Source organism: Vitis vinifera, chromosome 18 (assembly GCF_030704535.1).
Source record: "Vitis vinifera cultivar Pinot Noir 40024 chromosome 18, ASM3070453v1".
Lineage (NCBI taxonomy): Eukaryota > Viridiplantae > Streptophyta > Magnoliopsida > Vitales > Vitaceae > Vitis > Vitis vinifera.
In genome coordinates this window covers 21,151,911-21,174,039 of record NC_081822.1, presented here as the reverse complement: position 1 = coordinate 21,174,039, position 22,129 = coordinate 21,151,911, and the positions used below count along the sequence as shown (strand labels likewise).

Below are 22,129 nucleotides of genomic sequence, written 5' to 3'. Positions count from 1 at the left end.
TTCTCAGAATTGGCTGTCGAAGGTTTTGAATGTACTCCCAGATCAGATGAAACAAATGAGGATCCTCTTTCCATTGGAAGACTGCTGAAAGTGAGCCGGAGCGTGAACTTTACAAATTAGATTCATCAAATTCCGCACCTTGGCCTGCCAGTGTGGACCCGTTCTGGAGCTGCTATGATTATTGTCACGACCCAAATTCCGGGCGACCCAAAATTTGACCCGTGATCCCAGGTCAAAGGTTTGACCCTAAGGGTTCCTCCTATTCCATGTTGGCAGTCAACCAAAACACTCTGGATTTTTTTTTTTTTTTATACATCTCACTAGAATTCTCATAATTTACAATATCCCAAAACTACTCAAAACAACAAGATTAAATAAATATTCATTATAGTCCAAAATAAAAGTTCTCAATTAACAACTTAATCAAATAAAGCTTCATAGCAAATCCATGAGTCATAATTGCTAAAACAAATCCCCAAAATCCAAAAAGGAACACAATAACAAATAAATGCCACGCTCCACTAGGCTGCTCCAGGAGCATCCTGAAGTCCTCCCTGTCCCACCTGTGGATCCTCAGGAGAGATATCTGCATCTAAAAAGGTGTAACAAGGAAGGGGTGAGCATTTCCACATTGCTCAGTAGGGTGCCTAACACCCAAGGGGTTAAAGGGATTACTAAGTTCAAAGAATACGAAAAGAACACTTCAACACCACAGGAACAATTCAACAGTGTCAATCAAACCACATAGTTTAATATATATAATTTTATACCCAATTTCACAATATTCAACAATTACATGAATGCACATGAACGTGTGACACACAGTCATACAATGCACTATTGTTCTCGGGCTTTCACCGAAGGATACGCGTCCGCACCCAAATACACTCCCCATTCGGAGTCTTCCCGGGGTAAACTTTTGGGTCTTTCACCCTAGGGATCTCTCTCCCTTCTTAATTCGCCTCACACGGGCTTCCACTTCTCATCTCTATTTCATTTTTTTCCATTTCATACACTTTTCACAATCTTCATGATTTTATTTGTTTATTTTTTTTTTTTTCACATAACCATGATGCAATGAATGCCACAATTCCAATATTCCTCAAAAATTCAACAATCTCAACATTCCCCAATAATCCAATCAAACAATTTCACACATTACAATTTCCGATAATATCCCAAATAAATATAAAAAAAATTGCATATCAACAATCTTGAGATTTTACCACACTTACAAAATTTTTCAACCATTATAATAATTTCTAATATCCAAAATTAACTAACTATTTACCCTAAAATTTTCGAAAATATTCGAACCAATGCCTAAAAATTCACAAATCATTATATTTAAAATTTAACCCAAAATTTGGAATTTTCCAACCCATCTAATAATTTTTAACCTTTCAAAACAATTAATTATCAATCAAAATCAATTTCCCGAAATTCCAAAAATTCCAAACAAATTCCAAATATTCTAGAAAAATTCACACAACATCCATAATTCCTAATTAACTCATAATGACAATATCTATAATTTTTTTCCAAGGGAAAAACATAAAAATTTAAGTTTTAGGGTTAGGGTTCCCTACCTCAGATCTGAAAATTTAGCCGTTAAAAACAAAATCAGCCACCGCAGGCTTGTTCGTCTAGTCGAATAGAATACTTCCTCCGAATTTGGGCCGAAACGGAGATCGTTTGGCCGTTCAAACGTCCGATCAAAATTCCGGCAAGTGCCCTAATTTATGAACAGTGCCCTTTTCTCTCTCTCTCTCTCCCGCGTGCTGCACTTTTCCAATTTTCCCCCTTTTCCTTTTTTTTTTTTTTTTCTTTTTCTTTTTACTAACAGTCCAGCCCACTTCACATGGCTTTTAAAAAAAAACCACCAGCCCACTTGCTCCAAGCCCAACTCAAAAACTAAGCCCAATCCATTATTATTGTTATTATTTCTTTTATTTTATTTTCTTTTCTTTTCTTTATTCTAATTGTTTTATTTAATTTCCAATTCATTTTTTTTTTCATTTTAACACACAATTTTATTTATTAACACCAAATAAAAACTAATTTTCTTAATATTATTATTCATCAATTTACTTTAATTAATTAATTTATTTTCTTAATTAATTCTAATTAATCTTAATTTATTTATTTTTCATTTTTCGTTTTCGTTTTTCGTTCCCGGAAATTTCCAATTTCTAAAATCCTAAGAATTTTCTATCCTAAGGCTGACATGGCATAAAATTTCAACTCGTTTAATTGACCGACGCAATAAAACGAAATTCACCAATCCGAAATTGACACGTGTTCTCCAAACGCTTTTCTTTTTGACTTTTCAACCATCACATAAATTAAGACTTTTCAAACTAAAATTGCTAACGTGGCATAAAATACCCGGTCATTACATCCTACCCCCCTAAAAGAAATTTCGTCCCGAAATTTAAACTAGCTTACCTTAAAATTCGTAGAAGAGTTGCGGATAGTGTCGTCTCATTTCTTCCTCAGGTTCCCAAGTGGCTTCTTCTATCCCATGGTGTTGCCACCACACTTTGACTGCAGGAATCACCTTGTTCTTGAACCTATGCTCTCCAACTTCCAGAATTCGTAAAGGTTCCTCCACATAAGATGTATCTTCACTAATCTGAACATCTTGCATGTCCACTACCCAAGTTGGATCTGGAGTACACTTCCTTAGCATCGACACATGGAAAACATCATGCACAAGGGACAACTGTTGAGGCAAAATTAACTTGTATGCCACTGGGCCAACTCTCTTATCAATCTGAAATGGTCCCACAAACCTAGGGGCTAACTTCCCCTTCTTCCCAAATCGAAATATGCCTCTTCGAGGGGACACTTTTACAAACACCCAATCCCCTTCCTCAAACTCCAAGGGCCTTCTCCTTTTATCTGCATAACTTTTCTGTCTATCTTGGGCAGTCTTAAGTTTTTCCTTGATGAGTTGTATCTTCTCTGTAGTCTCTTGGACAATCTCAGGTCCCAATAAACGACTCTCACCCATCTCTATCCAACACAAGGGCGATCTACAAGGTCTCCCATAGAGTGCTTCATAAGGTGCCATGCCAATACTAGATTGGTAACTGTTGTTATAAGCAAACTCTGCCAAAGGTAAGTAATCTGCCCAATTTCCTCCAAAATCCAAAACACAAGCCCTTAACATGTCTTCTAAGATCTGGATCACTCTCTCTGATTGACCATCTGTCTGAGGGTGAAAAGCGGTGCTAAAATTCAGTTGGGTGCCCAAAGCCCTTTGTAAACTCTGCCAAAACTGAGAAGTAAACTTAGGGTCCCTGTCAGACACTATAGATACAGGTATCCCATGCAATCTCACAATCTCCTGTATGTACAACTTAGCCAAAGAGTTCATGGAATCAGTAGTTTTCATGGCTAGAAAATGAGCTGACTTAGTAAGACGGTCCACAATCACCCAAACTCCATTTTTCTTGCTTCTAGTTCTTGGCAACCCTATCACAAAGTCCATAGTAATATTATCCCACTTCCACTCAGGTATAGGTAAAGGTTGCAACAACCCTGCAGGCCTCTGGTGTTCAGCCTTCACTTGCTGACAAATCTGACAGTTAGCTACAAACTGAGCAATATCTCTCTTCATCCCACTCCACCAAAACTGTCTCTTTAAGTCCTGATACATCTTGGTATTCCCAGGGTGGATGGTATACTTCGCCCTATGAGCATCTGCTAGAAGTTCATTTCTCAACTCCACATCTTTTGGCACACACAATCTCCCTTTGAACCTCACACTCCCATCTTCATACATAGACCAATTTTCATCTATTTCACCTGCTACCAACTGGGCTTTAACCTTTTCTAAAAACTCATCATGAACTTGGGCCTCCACTATTCTTTGGATAACCATTGGTCTAGCTGATATGCTGTACAAGCATGGACCACGTCCTTCCTGACTAAGACATAGCTCAAAGTCCTCAATAACTGCATGCATCTCAAACTCTCTCAACCCCAAGTTAGACAACTGGCCATAACTCTTTCTACTCAAGGCATCTGCTACAACATTCGCCTTCCCAGGATGGTAATGAAGGGCAAAATCATAATCTTCCAATGTCTCCATCCATCTCCTCTGCCTAGAGTTCAAATCCTTTTGAGTGAAAATGTATTTCAAACTCTTGTGATCAGAGTACACCTCAAACTTCTCTCCATACAAATAGTGTCTCCAAGTCTTTAGGGCAAACACCACTGCTGCAAGCTCCAAATCATGTGCTGGATAATTCCGCTCATGCTGCTTTAATTGTCTTGAGGCATAAGCTACCACCTTGCCTTGCTGCATTAGCACACACCCTAACCCCACTGTAGAAGCATCACAATAAATCATAAACAACTCTCCACTAATAGGAGCAGTTAACACTGGAGCAGTGGTCAATTTCCGCTTCAACTCCTGGAAAGCATTCTCACACTCCTCATTCCAATCAAACTTCACCCCTTTTCTAGTCAACCGAGTCATTGGTGCTGCAATTCTAGAGAAGTCTTCCACAAACCTCCTATAATATCCAGCCAACCCCAAGAAACTTCTAACCTCAAATACATTGGTAGGCCTTTGCCACTCCTGTACAGCTTCCACCTTTGAATGGTCTACTGCTATTCCTGCCTCAGAAACCACATGGCCTAAGAAGTTCACTTCAGTAAGCCAAAACTCACTTTTGTCTAACTTCCCATACAACTGATGCCTTCTCAAAGTTCCAAGGGTGGTCACCAAATGCTGCTTATGCTCCTCCAAACTCCTGGAGTAGATCAAAATGTCATCCACAAAGACAATCACAAACTGATCCAAGTAAGCACGAAATACCCTGTTCATTAAATCCATGAAAGCAGCAGGGGCATTAGTTAACCCAAAAGGCATGACTAAGAACTCATAATGCCCATATCTCGTTCTAAAAGCAGTTTTAGAAACATCTTCTTCCCTAACCCTCAATTGATGATACCCAGTTCTCAAGTCAATCTTACTAAAATACTTTGCACCCTTCAACTGATCAAACAAGTCATCTATCCTTGGAAGAGGATACTTGTTCTTCACAGTAACTCTATTCAACTTCCTATAGTCAATACATAATCTTAGTGTACCATCCTTCTTCTTCACAAACAACACTGGGGCTCCCCATGGCGATGTACTTGGACGAATAAAACCCCTACCCAACAATTCATCTAACTGAGTTTTCAATTCTTTCAACTCAAGAGGGGCCATCCTATAAGGGGATACTGAAATAGGATCAGTTCCTGGGTATACTTCAATAGAGAAATCAAACTCTCTATGCGGTGGTAAACCTGGTAACTCATCTGGGAATACATCCTGAAACTTCCTCACTACTGGAATTTCTGTAATGTCCTTCTGGGCTTTCTCCTTACCACGAAGGCAAGCTAGGAAATTTATTGATCCCTTCCTCAACACATACTGATAGCACGGATCGGACTGCGAAAAAGGCAAACTAACACACTTCCCTCCAACAAAACAAACCTCAAATCCCTCTGGCAAACAAAATATTATCCTGCGGCGATGACAATCAATAACCGCTCTATACACTGCCAACCAATCCATTCCCAAAATAACATCATACCCAGTCATATCCAAAATCCTCAAATCCACATTTAGTGCTCTATCTGCCAAGGTAATAACACACCCCTTGCATATTCTATCAACTCTAGAGTTCGTACCCATAGGAGACTCAATAAGTAACAAATTCTCTACCCTTTCCGATTTCAACCCCAATGCATTAGCACAAGATGCAGAAATGAAAGAATGAGTTGCACCAGTATCAAACAAAACACGCACCCAAGTACTATATACCAAAATCATACCTTCCACCAAAAGGGCATCCTCCTCTGGCTCTGTTGGGGTCAAGGCAAAAACTCTTCCTGCTGCGGGCCTTCCCCTACCTCTAGCATTCGACCCCTGAGAAGAGCGGGTCTGACTCGTGGTAGTTGCCCTGGTTCCCTGCGCTGCTGGGGGCAATTGTGGCATCTGATAGTAAGGCAACTGAAGTTGAGGAGGCTGGAAAGACACTACTGACTGTTGCTGAGAACTTCCCTGAGACTGAGGTCGTGCCTGCTGTGTGCCTCGCAATGGGCAAGCCCTCCATAAATGGTCTCCTGATCCACAACCATAACATACTCTATTAGCAGCCACCCCCTGAGCAATCTGCCCCCCTCCTGCATAGAACGAGGGACGCCTCTCAAACTGCTGAGTCCTCTGCCTCTGCTGTGGCCCCTGAGAACTTTCCCCCATTCTTTGTTTCCCTTTTCTGTCCCCCTTTTGCTCTCGAATTTGGTTGGTTTCGTCAATGTCTTGCTCCACCAACAAAGCCCTCTTAACCAACTCAGAATAATCCCTTATTGCCAGTGGGACTAATCTGTTCCTAATAGCAGGCCTCAACCCCTGCTGGAACCTCCTAGCTTTTTCTCCTTCCTCACTGATCATCCCCAAAGCAAAACGAGACAACTCTGAGAAACGTGACTCATACTCCAGCACTGACATGGTTCCTTGGATGAGGTGCTCAAACTCCATCCTCTTGGCATGCTTAGCCACTTCCCCAAAATACTTGCCTAGGAAGATTCTCTCAAATTCCTCCCAGGTCATAACCTCAGTGTCATACACCCTTTTCATTGATTCCCACCAGAAATCAGCTTTGTCCACAAGCATATATGTTGCCAGACCTACCCTTCTTTCCTCAGGTATGTCCAGTCCCACCAGAATTCTTCTCATCCTCCTCAACCAATGCTCAGCTGCTTCAGCACTGGGCTCTCCATTAAAAGATGGAGGCTGCATCACCATGAACCTCTTCATTGCTTCCATTTGGCTCATTACTGGCCTCTCAGTGCGGCTCCTCCTATGTGAGTGGCCTGAATCCTCATGGCCCTGGGTACCTCCTGCTCTCCTGGAACCCTGGCCTCTCATCAATTCAACAGTTTCTCTCAACTCTCTTCTTACTTCTCGGAGTTCTTCTCTAACTGTCTCCAACTCCTCATTCCTCTCTGATCTTCCTCCTCTGGTCCTTCCCGCCATTTCAAGTTTAACAAACCCTAATTCAATCACACTACTAAGGTGAGCAACAATAAATTCACATATACACACTTAGCAACTTCAACAATCATCAAAACTTTCACTTTCATACACTCACAATACATAATTCAATTAATCATCAACTTGTTGATTAACACATACAAAAATCATAACATTACAACACACATAAACACCCACAAACATTGACCCCAAGGTATTATCGCAACCTTGGCTCTGATACCACGCTGTCACGACCCAAATTCCGGGCGACCCAAAATTTGACCCGTGATCCCAGGTCAAAGGTTTGACCCTAAGGGTTCCTCCTATTCCATGTTGGCAGTCAACCAAAACACTCTGGATTTTTTTTTTTTTTATACATCTCACTAGAATTCTCATAATTTACAATATCCCAAAACTACTCAAAACAACAAGATTAAATAAATATTCATTATAGTCCAAAATAAAAGTTCTCAATTAACAACTTAATCAAATAAAGCTTCATAGCAAATCCATGAGTCATAATTGCTAAAACAAATCCCCAAAATCCAAAAAGGAACACAATAACAAATAAATGCCACGCTCCACTAGGCTGCTCCAGGAGCATCCTGAAGTCCTCCCTGTCCCACCTGTGGATCCTCAGGAGAGATATCTGCATCTAAAAAGGTGTAACAAGGAAGGGGTGAGCATTTCCACATTGCTCAGTAGGGTGCCTAACACCCAAGGGGTTAAAGGGATTACTAAGTTCAAAGAATACGAAAAGAACACTTCAACACCACAGGAACAATTCAACAGTGTCAATCAAACCACATAGTTTAATATATATAATTTTATACCCAATTTCACAATATTCAACAATTACATGAATGCACATGAACGTGTGACACACAGTCATACAATGCACTATTGTTCTCGGGCTTTCACCGAAGGATACGCGTCCGCACCCAAATACACTCCCCATTCGGAGTCTTCCCGGGGTAAACTTTTGGGTCTTTCACCCTAGGGATCTCTCTCCCTTCTTAATTCGCCTCACACGGGCTTCCACTTCTCATCTCTATTTCATTTTTTTCCATTTCATACACTTTTCACAATCTTCATGATTTTATTTGTTTATTTTTTTTTTTTCACATAACCATGATGCAATGAATGCCACAATTCCAATATTCCTCAAAAATTCAACAATCTCAACATTCCCCAATAATCCAATCAAACAATTTCACACATTACAATTTCCGATAATATCCCAAATAAATATAAAAAAAATTGCATATCAACAATCTTGAGATTTTACCACACTTACAAAATTTTTCAACCATTATAATAATTTCTAATATCCAAAATTAACTAACTATTTACCCTAAAATTTTCGAAAATATTCGAACCAATGCCTAAAAATTCACAAATCATTATATTTAAAATTTAACCCAAAATTTGGAATTTTCCAACCCATCTAATAATTTTTAACCTTTCAAAACAATTAATTATCAATCAAAATCAATTTCCCGAAATTCCAAAAATTCCAAACAAATTCCAAATATTCTAGAAAAATTCACACAACATCCATAATTCCTAATTAACTCATAATGACAATATCTATAATTTTTTTCCAAGGGAAAAACATAAAAATTTAAGTTTTAGGGTTAGGGTTCCCTACCTCAGATCTGAAAATTTAGCCGTTAAAAACAAAATCAGCCACCGCAGGCTTGTTCGTCTAGTCGAATAGAATACTTCCTCCGAATTTGGGCCGAAACGGAGATCGTTTGGCCGTTCAAACGTCCGATCAAAATTCCGGCAAGTGCCCTAATTTATGAACAGTGCCCTTTTCTCTCTCTCTCTCTCCCGCGTGCTGCACTTTTCCAATTTTCCCCCTTTTCCTTTTTTTTTTTTTTTCTTTTTCTTTTTACTAACAGCCCAGCCCACTTCACATGGCTTTTAAAAAAAAACCACCAGCCCACTTGCTCCAAGCCCAACTCAAAAACTAAGCCCAATCCATTATTATTGTTATTATTTCTTTTATTTTATTTTCTTTTCTTTTCTTTATTCTAATTGTTTTATTTAATTTCCAATTCATTTTTTTTTTTTCATTTTAACACACAATTTTATTTATTAACACCAAATAAAAACTAATTTTCTTAATATTATTATTCATCAATTTACTTTAATTAATTAATTTATTTTCTTAATTAATTCTAATTAATCTTAATTTATTTATTTTTCATTTTTCGTTTTCGTTTTTCGTTCCCGGAAATTTCCAATTTCTAAAATCCTAAGAATTTTCTATCCTAAGGCTGACATGGCATAAAATTTCAACTCGTTTAATTGACCGACGCAATAAAACGAAATTCACCAATCCGAAATTGACACGTGTTCTCCAAACGCTTTTCTTTTTGACTTTTCAACCATCACATAAATTAAGACTTTTCAAACTAAAATTGCTAACGTGGCATAAAATACCCGGTCATTACAATTATCCTGAAGTTTATTTCTAGTAACTGGCTATAAGACTATGCAAAAATTCGGTGGTTGATGGGAATGCAAAGATGGGTATTCAGCGCATGGAGTCTCGAATAACGTTCCTTGCTCCTCATAACTAGTTCTGATCCATGTAGCAGATTCCCCAATTGAATGTACGCGTATATTTCCATCAAACGACTGTGGAAACTGAATTGGAGAAGGAATTGCACCAATTGGATTCACTTAACCGTGCATCTTAACCTTGGCAAAACTGGATTTGGGAAGAAACATTCTACATGGAAGATCCAATTGTTGGGAGAAGGGGATCAAAAATGTCTTCTTCCAAAGTGTTGAGTTTTGGACAAGTCATGTGGAGGTTGCAGGCACACGAGATATAATGGAAATGAACTTATGGGAGATGAATAGTGGGGGTGGCAGGTTGGGTAAGTGTGAAAGATGGGGACTGGTGGTGGAATGAATGGAGCTGTAGGTGGTGGATATGGTATTAATTTGGTGAATGTGAAGAATGGGAACTAGTGAGTATAAAGGGTGAACATGCATGCATAGTTTCTGCTAGTACGAATCTGCAAAGGAGCTCCATCATTCTTCCAGCTCCGAATGAGACGCGCGGCGACTTTAAATATTGCAAAGTGGCCATGCAAGTTGAACCCACGTGTGTGCGAACACGGGATGGAGTGGTTGAGTGGCAAACTAAGTGGGAATTACAGAACTAGAACTCTCATCAGAATGTGGGGGGACTGCCAAGTATTAAAGATGCCAAGATTGGGAACAATCAGAAACTGGCCATGTGTGCACCGAAGTGGCCATACATGTGGGCTGCATACCCATGGAAAAAATTGGGAAGGTGTACATGGGGAGTGAATGGTGGAATGAGTGATGGACAGGTTGGATAGGTATGAGATTTAGGTTGGGTAGGTATGAACGATGAGAGATGGGTATGGTGACAGTGGGGTAATCCAGTGGGTATGAAGGTTGGAGAAATGGTTGGTTTGCACATAAGAATTGTTGCACGTTGAGGATGAATGAGATGCAGTTTGCTGGAGAAAACATCGATTTCCAGCACACCAGATCACCAAAAATTACTATCATTCTTTTCACCATTGATCGCGTTTCCTCCATTGATTATTACATTTGGGTTCTCTTTACCATCACTGATGTCTAACAGCTTCACATGATACAAGGCCCAACTCAAAATTGCTCTCTCTCTTCGTTTTGACCATCCAAACCTGTTTGTAGATGAGCCTTGTCCTGTCTCTTGCAGCAGCTTTTTCTGAGCGTAGACTGCCACCACTAGAGCTGAGGTATTCCATTGACAACCGAAGCTACGCCGCTACATGAATAGGATTCAAATGTTGCTCATACCCTGCATCTCGTCCCATATCTGACTTTCTGCAATTCCTCTAGTCTCTCCTTGAATAACCCACAGCTAGCAAAATCTCCCACAAACTGTATTAAAAGAGAGTAGACAAATTCATGCCACGAGCACATATTTACTCCAATCTTAGAGTAGAGAAGCCTCACATTTAAAAGAACTTCATAAATGAAAGATCACTCAAAATATTTAGGAAAACAATATCATATCAATTAATCAAACTATCAAACTATCAAACCACAGGTATGTTAACTAGTAAGTAAGGACATAGTTCTGCATCAATTATGAGAAGATGAAAGCTTGTTGCGAAGACAGATTCTGATTTTGCAAGCTTGGGTAGACCAGACATAGCATTACTGGTACATGCTGATGAACTAGCTGTTGAAGATTCCCAACTCGAAAACTATTGATCTGTCTTGAAACCAGCCTAGGAGTGAGACACCAAGGCTAATCTACTGCAATGAAGCATTGCAATACCTTGGGCTGCAATGGAAATGCAATGAAAGTTGGCTTTCTTGACAAGCTTGATCCTGGGATTGTTGGAGACTTTAACAGCATGCCACCAAGTACACTGTATCAGTTTCTGGCCTCATCTAAAATGGAACATCAGTCACAACTTAGAGCCTACAGATACCAGCAGAATGAAGATGCATCCAGAATAAGGCCATTCATGCATACATGGAGCAATGAAGAATTAAGGCCCGCCACTGGCAGCGCTGGAGTTATCTCATATGGTCTTGTCAAACTGCTATTCTTGGCTTCTGTGTACAGCACCATTGGAAGTTTTCCCACTCCAATATCAGTAAGTTGAAATATTCTCAAGAAATCACCTGACCTCCAGCTTGACCTTGACTGTTGATACTGCTTCCATTGGACCTCTTCCTCTCTTGGATTCATTCATCACTCAGATGGGTACAAATGACTACAGTTCAATTCCTTAACAACTCAAAGATCACAAATGCAAGGGATCATATGGAACTAGATGGCCTACAGAAAAAAGATGGTGAAAGAACAGAGAAGGTGGACTCATTAACAGCTGAAGTCAAAAGGCTAAAGGATCTTTGCTATCACAGGCGCAATCAGAAGAAGAGGCCAAGCAAGCTGCCTCTAGTCTGGGTGGCACAACCCAAATAGATGGCATTGAAGATATGCTTGAAGTGAGTTTGAAAGAGGTTATTTAGGCACAAGCACAACAACATGAATTGTCGTTTAAGCCAAAACCAGTCAGAATGTATAATGGTTACCAGATATGTGGTTTTGGTAAGACAAGCATGAAAGTGGATCCTCTAAATCAAAAGGTACATGTTTGTCCAACATTAGGAAAGATGGTCCTTGACAACCATAGAGCAGTTGCATTTCTGGCTTCCTTTGAGGAATCTAAACTTATGGGTTTGGGAGTGATAGCAGGTCTAGTTCATGGAGACTTTCAAATCGACAATCTTGTATCTCATCCCATTGGGGATAGAGTGATTGGTATTCTTGACTGGGAGTTCATCAGCAGCTTCATTGGCACTGTGTTCGGACCAAAGACGCAATCTAGGAGTATAGCCTTCAGATGATAGCTGTTTAAGTCAGGGCAATCAGTGCAATTACACATTTCAGTATGGCAATGCTAGTAGATAAGCGTAAAAGGGTCGTGGCCTATGCTCTGGCTTATCAGTGGCAGACGGGATCTAGGCAGCAGGCTGCTCCTTCTGGGCTTGAACCAAATGAAAGCAATTGGGATGGGAATCAGTTGGAAAGATAAAAGCAAGCGGGATAACTCCTTCCCCACTAAATCAGCAACGTTTCAAGAGACATCCAATATAGTTTCTACCAGATATTACGCTTAGAGCAAGAAGTGGTTGGGAATGACACATCATCCTTGCAATGTGTTCTTAACTCTGATATTGAAAGAACCCAACTTTTTGCAGAAAAAATCCCAGATCAAAAAGACTAGCTCCACTCATTTTTAAAGAGGTAACTAGGAGGGTTCACTTGGAGAATATCTAGCAAGTAATACTCAAAGCAACTTGGAGAACCCCATGGAAATAATTAATGAAACTAGAAATTTCTGCTTTGAGGTTCCACCGAGCACTGGTCAATATACATGTGTTGAAGTCTACAAGGAAGGCGTGACAGAGTTGAAAGAAGTTGGATGCAACCTTCCTTAGCCAGAGACAATTAGTTATCCTGTGTCAAAAATACTGCTGCCCACATACTGAATTCAGCAATTGCTCCCTGTTGATATTTAGTCCTTTTTCTGGTCTCTTTATTCTAAAGCAAAGATGGCTTTGCAGAATATAGGTGCTGGGAATAGTGATGATGCCTTTTACAGGTATGAGATGCTCAAAATGGTTGCCAAAATAGAGGGTCGGGGAAATGGTATTAATCAGAAGAGTTCAGCGTTTCCTCAATGAGTTCTGGACCTTGCATGTGAGTATCCTGAGCTGAAAACACTAAGAAGTTGTGACTTGTTGCCTGTCGGTTGGATGTCTGTGACATGGAATCCCATAAACTGAATACCCATGAGACAAGCATTAAAGAATTCAGATGCTTGCCTTCTAGCTTACCATTCTCTTTCTACGCCTATGAAATATAGTGGAAATACACAAGCTGCAGTGGAGGTCTATCCCAGTGAGATGGAGGGTGCCACAACCTGGTGATTTAGGTTTTCTTGAAGTTTTGGATATAAAAGATGGAGCTCATAATGAACAAGAGAACACAGAAGTTGAGCTGCAAAAATCCAGAAGTGAATTGTGAGAAAATGGATGAGTCAGTTACAATGTTGAGGACTAGATGGAGAATGAGTAGCAGCACAGGGAATCTGATCTGGAATTGGACCTCACTACTCTACCATAAGCTTTTGTTGATGATAAAGTTGGGATTCTGAGAAACCAGAGTTGAGTTGGAGTGCCTTGGCTGATGAGGTAGTGCCCCAAAACCCAGTGAGCCCTCTAAAATCAATATGGTCAGTTCTTTTCCAGACTACCAGCAATCTGCATAGGTCTCCTCATGCAACCACCAGCGGTGCAGTCTCAGTCCTATCCCCGGGCCTCACTCCTGGATGGCTACCTTAGTGCACACTGTCCTCTCCCAAATGCATTTCTATTGTTTCTTTGTGATCTTACATGTTTTAAATTGGGTTTTCAAAAAATTTTTCATTCAAATAATCTGCGCTTTAAAAATTCATCCTTAGACATTTTTAGGCATTAAAATCCTGATTTTTAATAAACACTTGCAGCCATTCTTTTCCTATCATGAACTTTCCTAATTTTCTTTAATTTTCAACAATTTTCTCGATTTTTAATAAACATGAATAAATTCCATAATTCCAAAAATAATGGAATTCCTGTGATTCCTCTAGCTCAAGTGGGGGCATTAAGGTGGGCGGATGTTGTTTCAGTTGAGCGGGTAGGGACTGATGGGGTTAAATGCTCGCCTACCCGTTCCAAGTTGGGAGATGAGTCTCGACGTCCGGGCGAAGACCTGGGTGACGTGGTTCCTAGAGTGGAGGGCACCACATGAGGCTAGTTTCACATCTCCTCCTGCTCTCGTCGGTGGAAGGATAACTGGCCGGTGCTCCGCAGGGTCCCACAGCACCTCTTCAGCCGCTCACAATCTGACATCCACCTTTATACATTTGCAAAAAAAAAAAATTTTAAAAAATAAAAAAATTATTATGTGGTCCTTATACATGCAAGTAAGGTTAATTTGTGCTAATTTGTATGTTTGTATTATTCATGCCAATATTATGTTGGTACTATTTATTTAAGTTATTTTATGTGTAACTTTATAGCTTTATTTGCATGCAATATTGCCTAAATTATAGTTATAACATATAATTTTAGTTAAAATTATTTAGCACATTAAGATTCATAAAATGTTCACAAATTAATTAAAATAATTATTTAGGGTAAACAATTAAGTTATGAATAATTCACAAACATTTTTGTGGTTGTCTTTTATGTTACTGCATAATTATTCTTAGGTATTAAGTAGAGCCTAAAATATATTTTTAATGTCTAGTGAACCATATAATTTTAAATAATTAAAGAATAGCCACAACATCTTTAATTATATATTAAGTGGATAAGGATCACATAATGGACATTAATTGTAATTAATTATATAAATATAACGATTTTACCCCATTGGGATTTCATTATGTTAGTATAATTAATTAGAATAAAATATTAAAATCAGTTTTTCCTAATTTACCCACAGGAGTTAGGAATAATTAATTTAATTATTTATCATAAAGTTTAAAGATAAAAGATATCAAACTATAATCATAATAAATATTAAAATTATGAATTCAGTAAAAATAGTTTGATAAAATCAATCATAAAGATAATGAATCTAATTGAATTAGAGATTTAGCCCACAAACAGTTTTAATAAAATTAGATTCAAATTTTAAGCATGTTTTACATTGGTAAAACATGAATTTATTTAAAACCTCAAATATTAATAAGCTTGTAATCTTTTTGTGCAGTTTTACTTAGCATTTTTGATATTCATTGTGAGGTTCCTAAACTTAGGGGAGATAACTTTAAGTTATGGAAGGAAAGAATTCTTATTCAATTAGGGTGCATGGACATAGACTATGCCATTAGGAAAGATGAACTACCTAAGATCACCGATACCAACACACTTGATCGAATTCTATTGTACGAACGCTAGGAGAAATCTAATCGCCTCAGCGTGATGTATATTAAGACTAAGATTAGTGTTGGTATACATGGTTCAATCGAGCAACACGAGAATGTCTGTGAATTGCTAAAGGCTATTGATGAGCAATTCGTCACTTCGGATAAAGCCTTGGTGAGCACCCTAATTATGAAGTTCACATCCCTAAAGCTCACCGATATAAAAGGTGTACACGAACACATCATGGAAATGAGGGACATAGTGGCTCAACTGAAGAAGCTCGAGGTAGAAATGTTTGAATCCTTCTTGGTGCACTTTATCCTCAACACTCTTCTGCCTTAGTATGGACCTTTGAAAATCTCTTATAACAAACATAAGGATAAGTGGTATATCAATGAATTGATGACCATGTGTGTTCAAGAGGAAGGTTAATGATGGAGCAAGGAGAAAATGTCACGTTGTTAACGCAAAAGAAAGGAAAATCTCAAGCCAATCGGAAAGGGAAACATCAAATTCCTCCCAAAGCTGACATTAAGAAAGACGAAAAGTGTTTCTTCTGTAAAAAGAAAGAACACGTTAATGTTTGAAATTCCAGATATGGCTTGAGAAGAAAGATAACCCTACCTCGTTTGTTTGTTATGAATCTAATATGGTTAACGTAAATACCAACTCATGGTGGATTGATTCTGGATCTACAATCCATATTTCAAATTCCTTGCAGGGTAAGCAAAACCTAAGGAAGTTAGTGAGAAGTGAGCAATTCATCTTATCCGGAAACAAGATGGGCTCACATATTGGAAGGAATAAGGACGTGTTATTTAACTTTAGATGGTGGTTTTGTTTTAGAATTGCAAAGGACCTTTTATGTACCAAGTTTCTCACTAAACTTGATTTCAGTTTCTAGACTTGTACCTTTTAGATATTCCTTTCATTTTTTAGAAACATATTTCGGTTTGACTTATAAATCTGATTGTGTTGGGAATGGTATTTTCTCTGATGGTCTTTATTGCATATTCTTACAAAATGATACCACTTATAATTCATTACATGTCTAAATTGGCATTAAGAAATGTGTTGTAAATGAGGATTCCTCTACATTATGACATTGGAGATTAGGTCATATCTCCATAGATAGAATCAAAAGATTGGTAAATGATGATGAGGTACTTAGTACTCTAGATTTTACTGACTTTGAGACTTGTGTGGACTGCATTAAAGAAAAGCAGACCAACAAGTTAAAGAAAGGTGCTACTAGGAGTTTTGCCATATTAGAGATCATACGTATTGATATATGTAGTCTAGACATGAACTCTCATGGTAAAAAATACTTCATCTCTTTCATAGATGATTATTCATGATACATGTATCTCTACTTGTTTCATAACAAAAATGAATCATTAGATGCTTTTAAGGTTTTCAAGGCAAAAATAGAGAAACAATGCGGTAAACAAATTAAGATTGTGAGATCAGATAGAGATGGAGAATATTATGGTAGATACATGGAAATTGGACAAGCACCTAGGCCATTTTCGAAGTTTCTTCAAGAGCATGGGATTGTTGCCCAATACACCATGCCTGGTTCTCCATACCAAAATTGTATAGCAGAAAGAAGAAATCGAACTTTATTGGACATGGTGAGGAATATGCTGAGCAACTCAAAACTTCCTAGATTCTTGTGGACTGAAGCACTTAAGACGACAGTGTATATATTAAATAGAGTTCCAACCAAGGTTGTCCTGAAGATGCCATTTGAGTTATGAAAAAGTTGGAAACCAAGTTTGCGACATATGCGCGTTTAAGGATGCTCGTCTGAAGTGACAATTAATAATCCGAAAGAGAAAAAACTGGACCCAAGGACTATAAGTGGGTATTTCATTGGATATACTGAAAGGTTTAAGGGGTATGGATTTTACTATCCAACTCACAACACTAGGATTGTGGAATCAAGAAATGCTAAATTTCTTGAATATGACTTGGTCAGTGGGAGCGATCAATTCGGAAACATAGTTTCTGATATTGATCATACAGAGTCTCAACCTTCCACTTCGAGTGATAAATTGTTTGTTATTCATAACACCCCTCAAGTTCAAATGGGTGTAGAACAAACAATTGCTGAAGTTCAACCAATCATTGAAGATCAACTAGTCATTGAAGTTCCACAAGTTGTTGACAACATTTCAGTAGATCAAGTTGATCAGGAGTTGCATGACACTTCTGAAAAAATTAGACTATGATGTAAATGGATACTTGTGAAAAAGGTCATGAAATGATTTGTTTAATTTTTACTTTTACAACTCAAAATATTTTTCAAATAAGAAAATATTTTTGAAGTCTTACACAATTGAGATAAAATCAGTTTTTTTTTCTATTTATTTATTCCAAATTAAAATAAGCACTTTTTTCTAAATTTAAAATAATCGATATATAATTTATATTTTTACCTCCTATTTTAGTAATAATATCACAAGACTACACTAACATAAAGGAAAAGGAAAAAAAATAAATAACTAAAATATCTTTATAGACTTTTAACAATCCAAGAAATTGACAAATTATATAATAATCCCAGACACAATATTTTACAACCTTACATTATTCTTGTTATTTTAATACAAGAGGAATACTTAGTCAACATTTTTTTTAAACAAAGAGCTGAATAATGCAAACATTCAATGAAATCTTTGGCATGTTAATTCTTTGTAGCTTCAACATGGTGGCATGTCAGATGGCGGAGGCAGCACTTGAGCTTCTGGGTGTTTACCATTTTTCACTATGAACGCAGTGTCCATGCCCCAAGTCTGATGACGTTCTACATGGCAGTGCATGAACCACACTCCTGCAACAGAGAAAATATACCAACATTACACCTAACTTATTGCAATATTAAGAAAAATTATTTCCTTGTATGCGAGTTGGCAGTTTCAAGGGTTTTTTTAAAAAAAAAAAAATTCACATGAGTGCTTGCAACATACCAGGGTTGGATGCCTCGAATCTGATTGCAGCCCAACCTTTCGTAGGAACGGAGATGGTACTCTGAAGGGGAGGATCCACCAGATTGTAGTCCAATGGGTCCTTATCTTTATCGAAATTCCCAAATCCCCATCCAACAACATAGAAACTGTATCCATGGAGATGCATGGGGTGGTGTGTCCCTGCAATCAAGTTTGTCCCTTGAAAAACAATCTCCACCGTGGAGTTATACTCAAGCACCCTTACTTCTGTTCCGTTTTTCGGCGTCTGATACTCTAAGGGAATAATATCAGTGGTAAAATCGAACACCAGTTCTGGAACACTAGGAAATTTATCTCCATATACACCACTAATGTTATAATAGTAAGCTTGCAGTATGTCAATTGTAGGGAATTGGAAGCTTATGTTGTTTATACTTGCGGAGAACCGCGTCCCATTGGGCCCTGCACATGAATTATTGGGGCATAGGTACGAGTTCATACCAACAGTGTAAATCAGTTTAGTGCTCGGGCTCAATGGGACATTGCAAGGATATTCCGCATCTGCTAAGCTTCGGAGGCCGGCCATGACCTGAACCGATGCATTTGTGTCATTGTATGTAGGCAAATAAGGCAAGGAGAGAGGTGAAGATGGAGTGTAGTATCCCCTGTACTGTACAATAGCTGTGGTGGTTGTGTTGTCAAAAAAATTACGAGCTGCCGGGGCAATGGAATAAGTTTTAGCTGCCATGTAATAGTGATCCGGGTGTTGGTTAGCTTCTAGTAAGACATCGTAGGTTTGGCCAGGATATATTGTGATATAATCTCGTGTCAATGGTTTTGTGTAGCTACCATCTGTTCCAACCACTGTCATTTTATGCTTGGCAATGGAGAAGAAGAGAGCCTCGTGCAAGGCAGCATTGATTATGCGAAGTAGATAGGTCTTTCCATGATCCACAGTTAGCTTGAATGTGCCTGCAATTAGAAAGGGAAATTTTTATACTTATGACTAGTGAAAAGAAAAAGAAAATTTTCCATGAGGATCCACCAATTATGAAGTGATTAGGGGTGTAAATTTGGCTCCATAGTTCAAAATTATATTCGGACTAGCCTTTTCTTATGTGTTAAATCATGGCTCTACCATCCTCATAGCTATATTCCTCTTTTTTAGCATTAAGCTTTAAATATGTTGATGTTAATAAGAAAAAGTAATATGGTCAAAATACAAGAAAATGAAATCATGTACAATTTTAAAATGGGAAGTTAAACTTAATTTGTACCTGGTTTTGAGCATGGAAATAGATCACCAGGTTGTCCATTTATCAATAAAGAATCAGAGGCATTGGGGTCAGCTCCAGTTGCAAGCGCTTCATCTCGAACCACATTCGCATCACTCTTCCACCATTGTCCTGCATTTCAACAAATCCAATAATTTTAGACCTTGATTTGTTGGTTAATTCATGATATGTAAATTAACCTTTAAAAGTAACAACACTTATACCTAATATGATGGGAATTTCTGCATTAGGTTTGGGAAAAGGATACTTGGTTCCATTCTTGGGATAGACGATTATAGCTCCATGAACGGTGTTTCGGGTCCAATCACTGTGAGCATGCCACCATAGAGTGCCTTCCTCAAAGGAAAGGATGATCTTTTGGCTAAACTTTGACCCTGGTTGAATTGGGCATTGTGTGATATACTCAGGACCATCTGTCCATGGATATCTAGGCATGCTCACCCCATGCCTGCAAAACAATAACTATACATTAAAACTAGTACTAATTTTTGGACTAACAAAAGATGGCATGCAACAACATATTGTCATAGTAACAAGAGGCATCAACTGTATTTCAATGGAATTGAAGCAAATAACCATAAAGTATTGTTTAAATTTGACTTTATTTGCAAAGCAATATATTGCAACCCCCTCTTAGAAATAAAAGAATGTATGTCATGTAGGCATGCTACCGATTACTATCGTTTTTTTGAGATACGCACAAGACCTACCAATGAATGGTGATGTTTTCTTTTCCTTTGTTATAAACGTCGACAATGATCGTCTCTCCTTTCTTAGCATATATAGTTGGTCCAGGAAATTGTCCATTTACTGTTAAGATGTTCTTGGTGCTACAAAGCCTTGTATATGAAGCTTCCTTCACCTGCAACCAATTAAAAGTTAACCATGCAACCTCATCCCTAAAGACATATTACATGCATGAATAGTTGCATCGATCCATTCATGCAAGTGTATAACCAATTAGAAATTGATAGCCTGCATGAATGACTCAATGACACAGGGTACCCGAGAACCCCATGGGGGTCATACGGTGGAAAATGAGAGTAATACTACTCCCTAAATATTACGATCATAAGGTGGCGTTAAGGCTAAAATCATATATAGTATTTACCACAAAAGTCAGCCGACGGGTTGAAGCTTGGCAATAGATGCCACCACCAAAAAGTAGAAACGCTAAAATTTGCAAGAGGAAAACCTTCATGATCAGCCACATCTTCTTTGGAAGAAAAGCTTCTCTTGTCCTAAACACAACTCCTTCGATTTTCTTACTATTTCTAATAGCACGACTTATCTGCTCTTTGACATGAATAGATGAAAGGTATTTATAGAGGCTGGAGAGAACCAAAACTAGAATTGGTGAAAGCTGAACAGCAACTTTTATGGCTGCTGTCACCTTCTGTGGGCACCCAACAGCCGGTTTCTCCCGAACTTTTGCTGTATTTCTTTAATAGATAATTCATAATATATTCAAGACGATTCTCCCGGGGTTCAACAATTTCTCGCCACGTATCAATATAAGATAAAGTAATTTGAATGTTCTTCCAGGACCAGTTCAATGAGCAGGACCACTATAATTATGAGAATTGACCAAGAAATAAATTTAAAATATATGTAGAATACTTTTGAAACTTTGACCTCGCATAATAATTTATAGATTTAAATTTAACAATAATAATAAATAATTATAGATTTGAAAAAAAAATCAAAATGAAATAATTTGTAAAGATTGGACCTGGAAGTGTTCTTGAGATTTCATGGTTCCTTCTAGGAAGAAGGAATAGCACCAGAATCCATGGTAGTGGTAAAAATCTTCATTAACTCTCCAGCCATGATGTTTGTATTTGGTAGGAAAGGAAAAGTCAGCGCTGCTTTCAGAAACAATCCATATGTTTAGATTTCCAAATTTGTGTGTTAAAAGGTTAGAAACAGGTTTATTTTAATCATATGTTCATTTCTTAAGTACAAATCTATACCCATTCAAATATCTTAATACAAAACCTATTTCTTATGTTGCACGTCCAAAAAATCAAATCAAACCAAATCATGATTGCAAAATGTTCATAAACATTGATGCAATATTATAAATCATAAAAAAAATTATACAAATGCATGTCCATCAAAGATACACTATATGCAAGCATCCTCCCCAATTTACTATCATAATAGTCAACCAGCATCACATCCAAGGCTTATAAGAATCACTCTATCTTGGCGGCATAAAAATTTTGGCCCTCATTTTTATAGAGAAAATAGGAAAAAATTCAAGAGGGGACTTTGTCCTCGAAAGAAGAATTATCTTATTTTTTATTTTCTTATACTATTTATTTTTTTATAATAGTTTTTTAGTAATTTTTAAGCTCTCAAAAACT

At 38.0% G+C, this 22,129-nt stretch overlaps 1 protein-coding gene across 1 annotated transcript; it reads right to left on the bottom strand.

Annotated features, from left to right (window-relative positions):
* Positions 1 to 18,084: 18,084 nt before the first annotated feature.
* On the bottom strand, positions 18,085 to 21,029 carry LOC132253267 (laccase-15-like). The gene is made up of 6 exons (XM_059735009.1): positions 20,872 to 21,029; positions 20,471 to 20,622; positions 19,964 to 20,208; positions 19,743 to 19,871; positions 18,487 to 19,437; positions 18,085 to 18,350 (listed from the first exon to the last, which is right to left on the bottom strand). Exons 1-6 carry the CDS (start codon positions 20,971 to 20,973, stop codon positions 18,220 to 18,222), a joined length of 1,710 nt encoding a protein of 569 aa, XP_059590992.1. The 5' UTR covers positions 20,974 to 21,029; the 3' UTR covers positions 18,085 to 18,219.
* Positions 21,030 to 22,129: the final 1,100 nt, after the last annotated feature.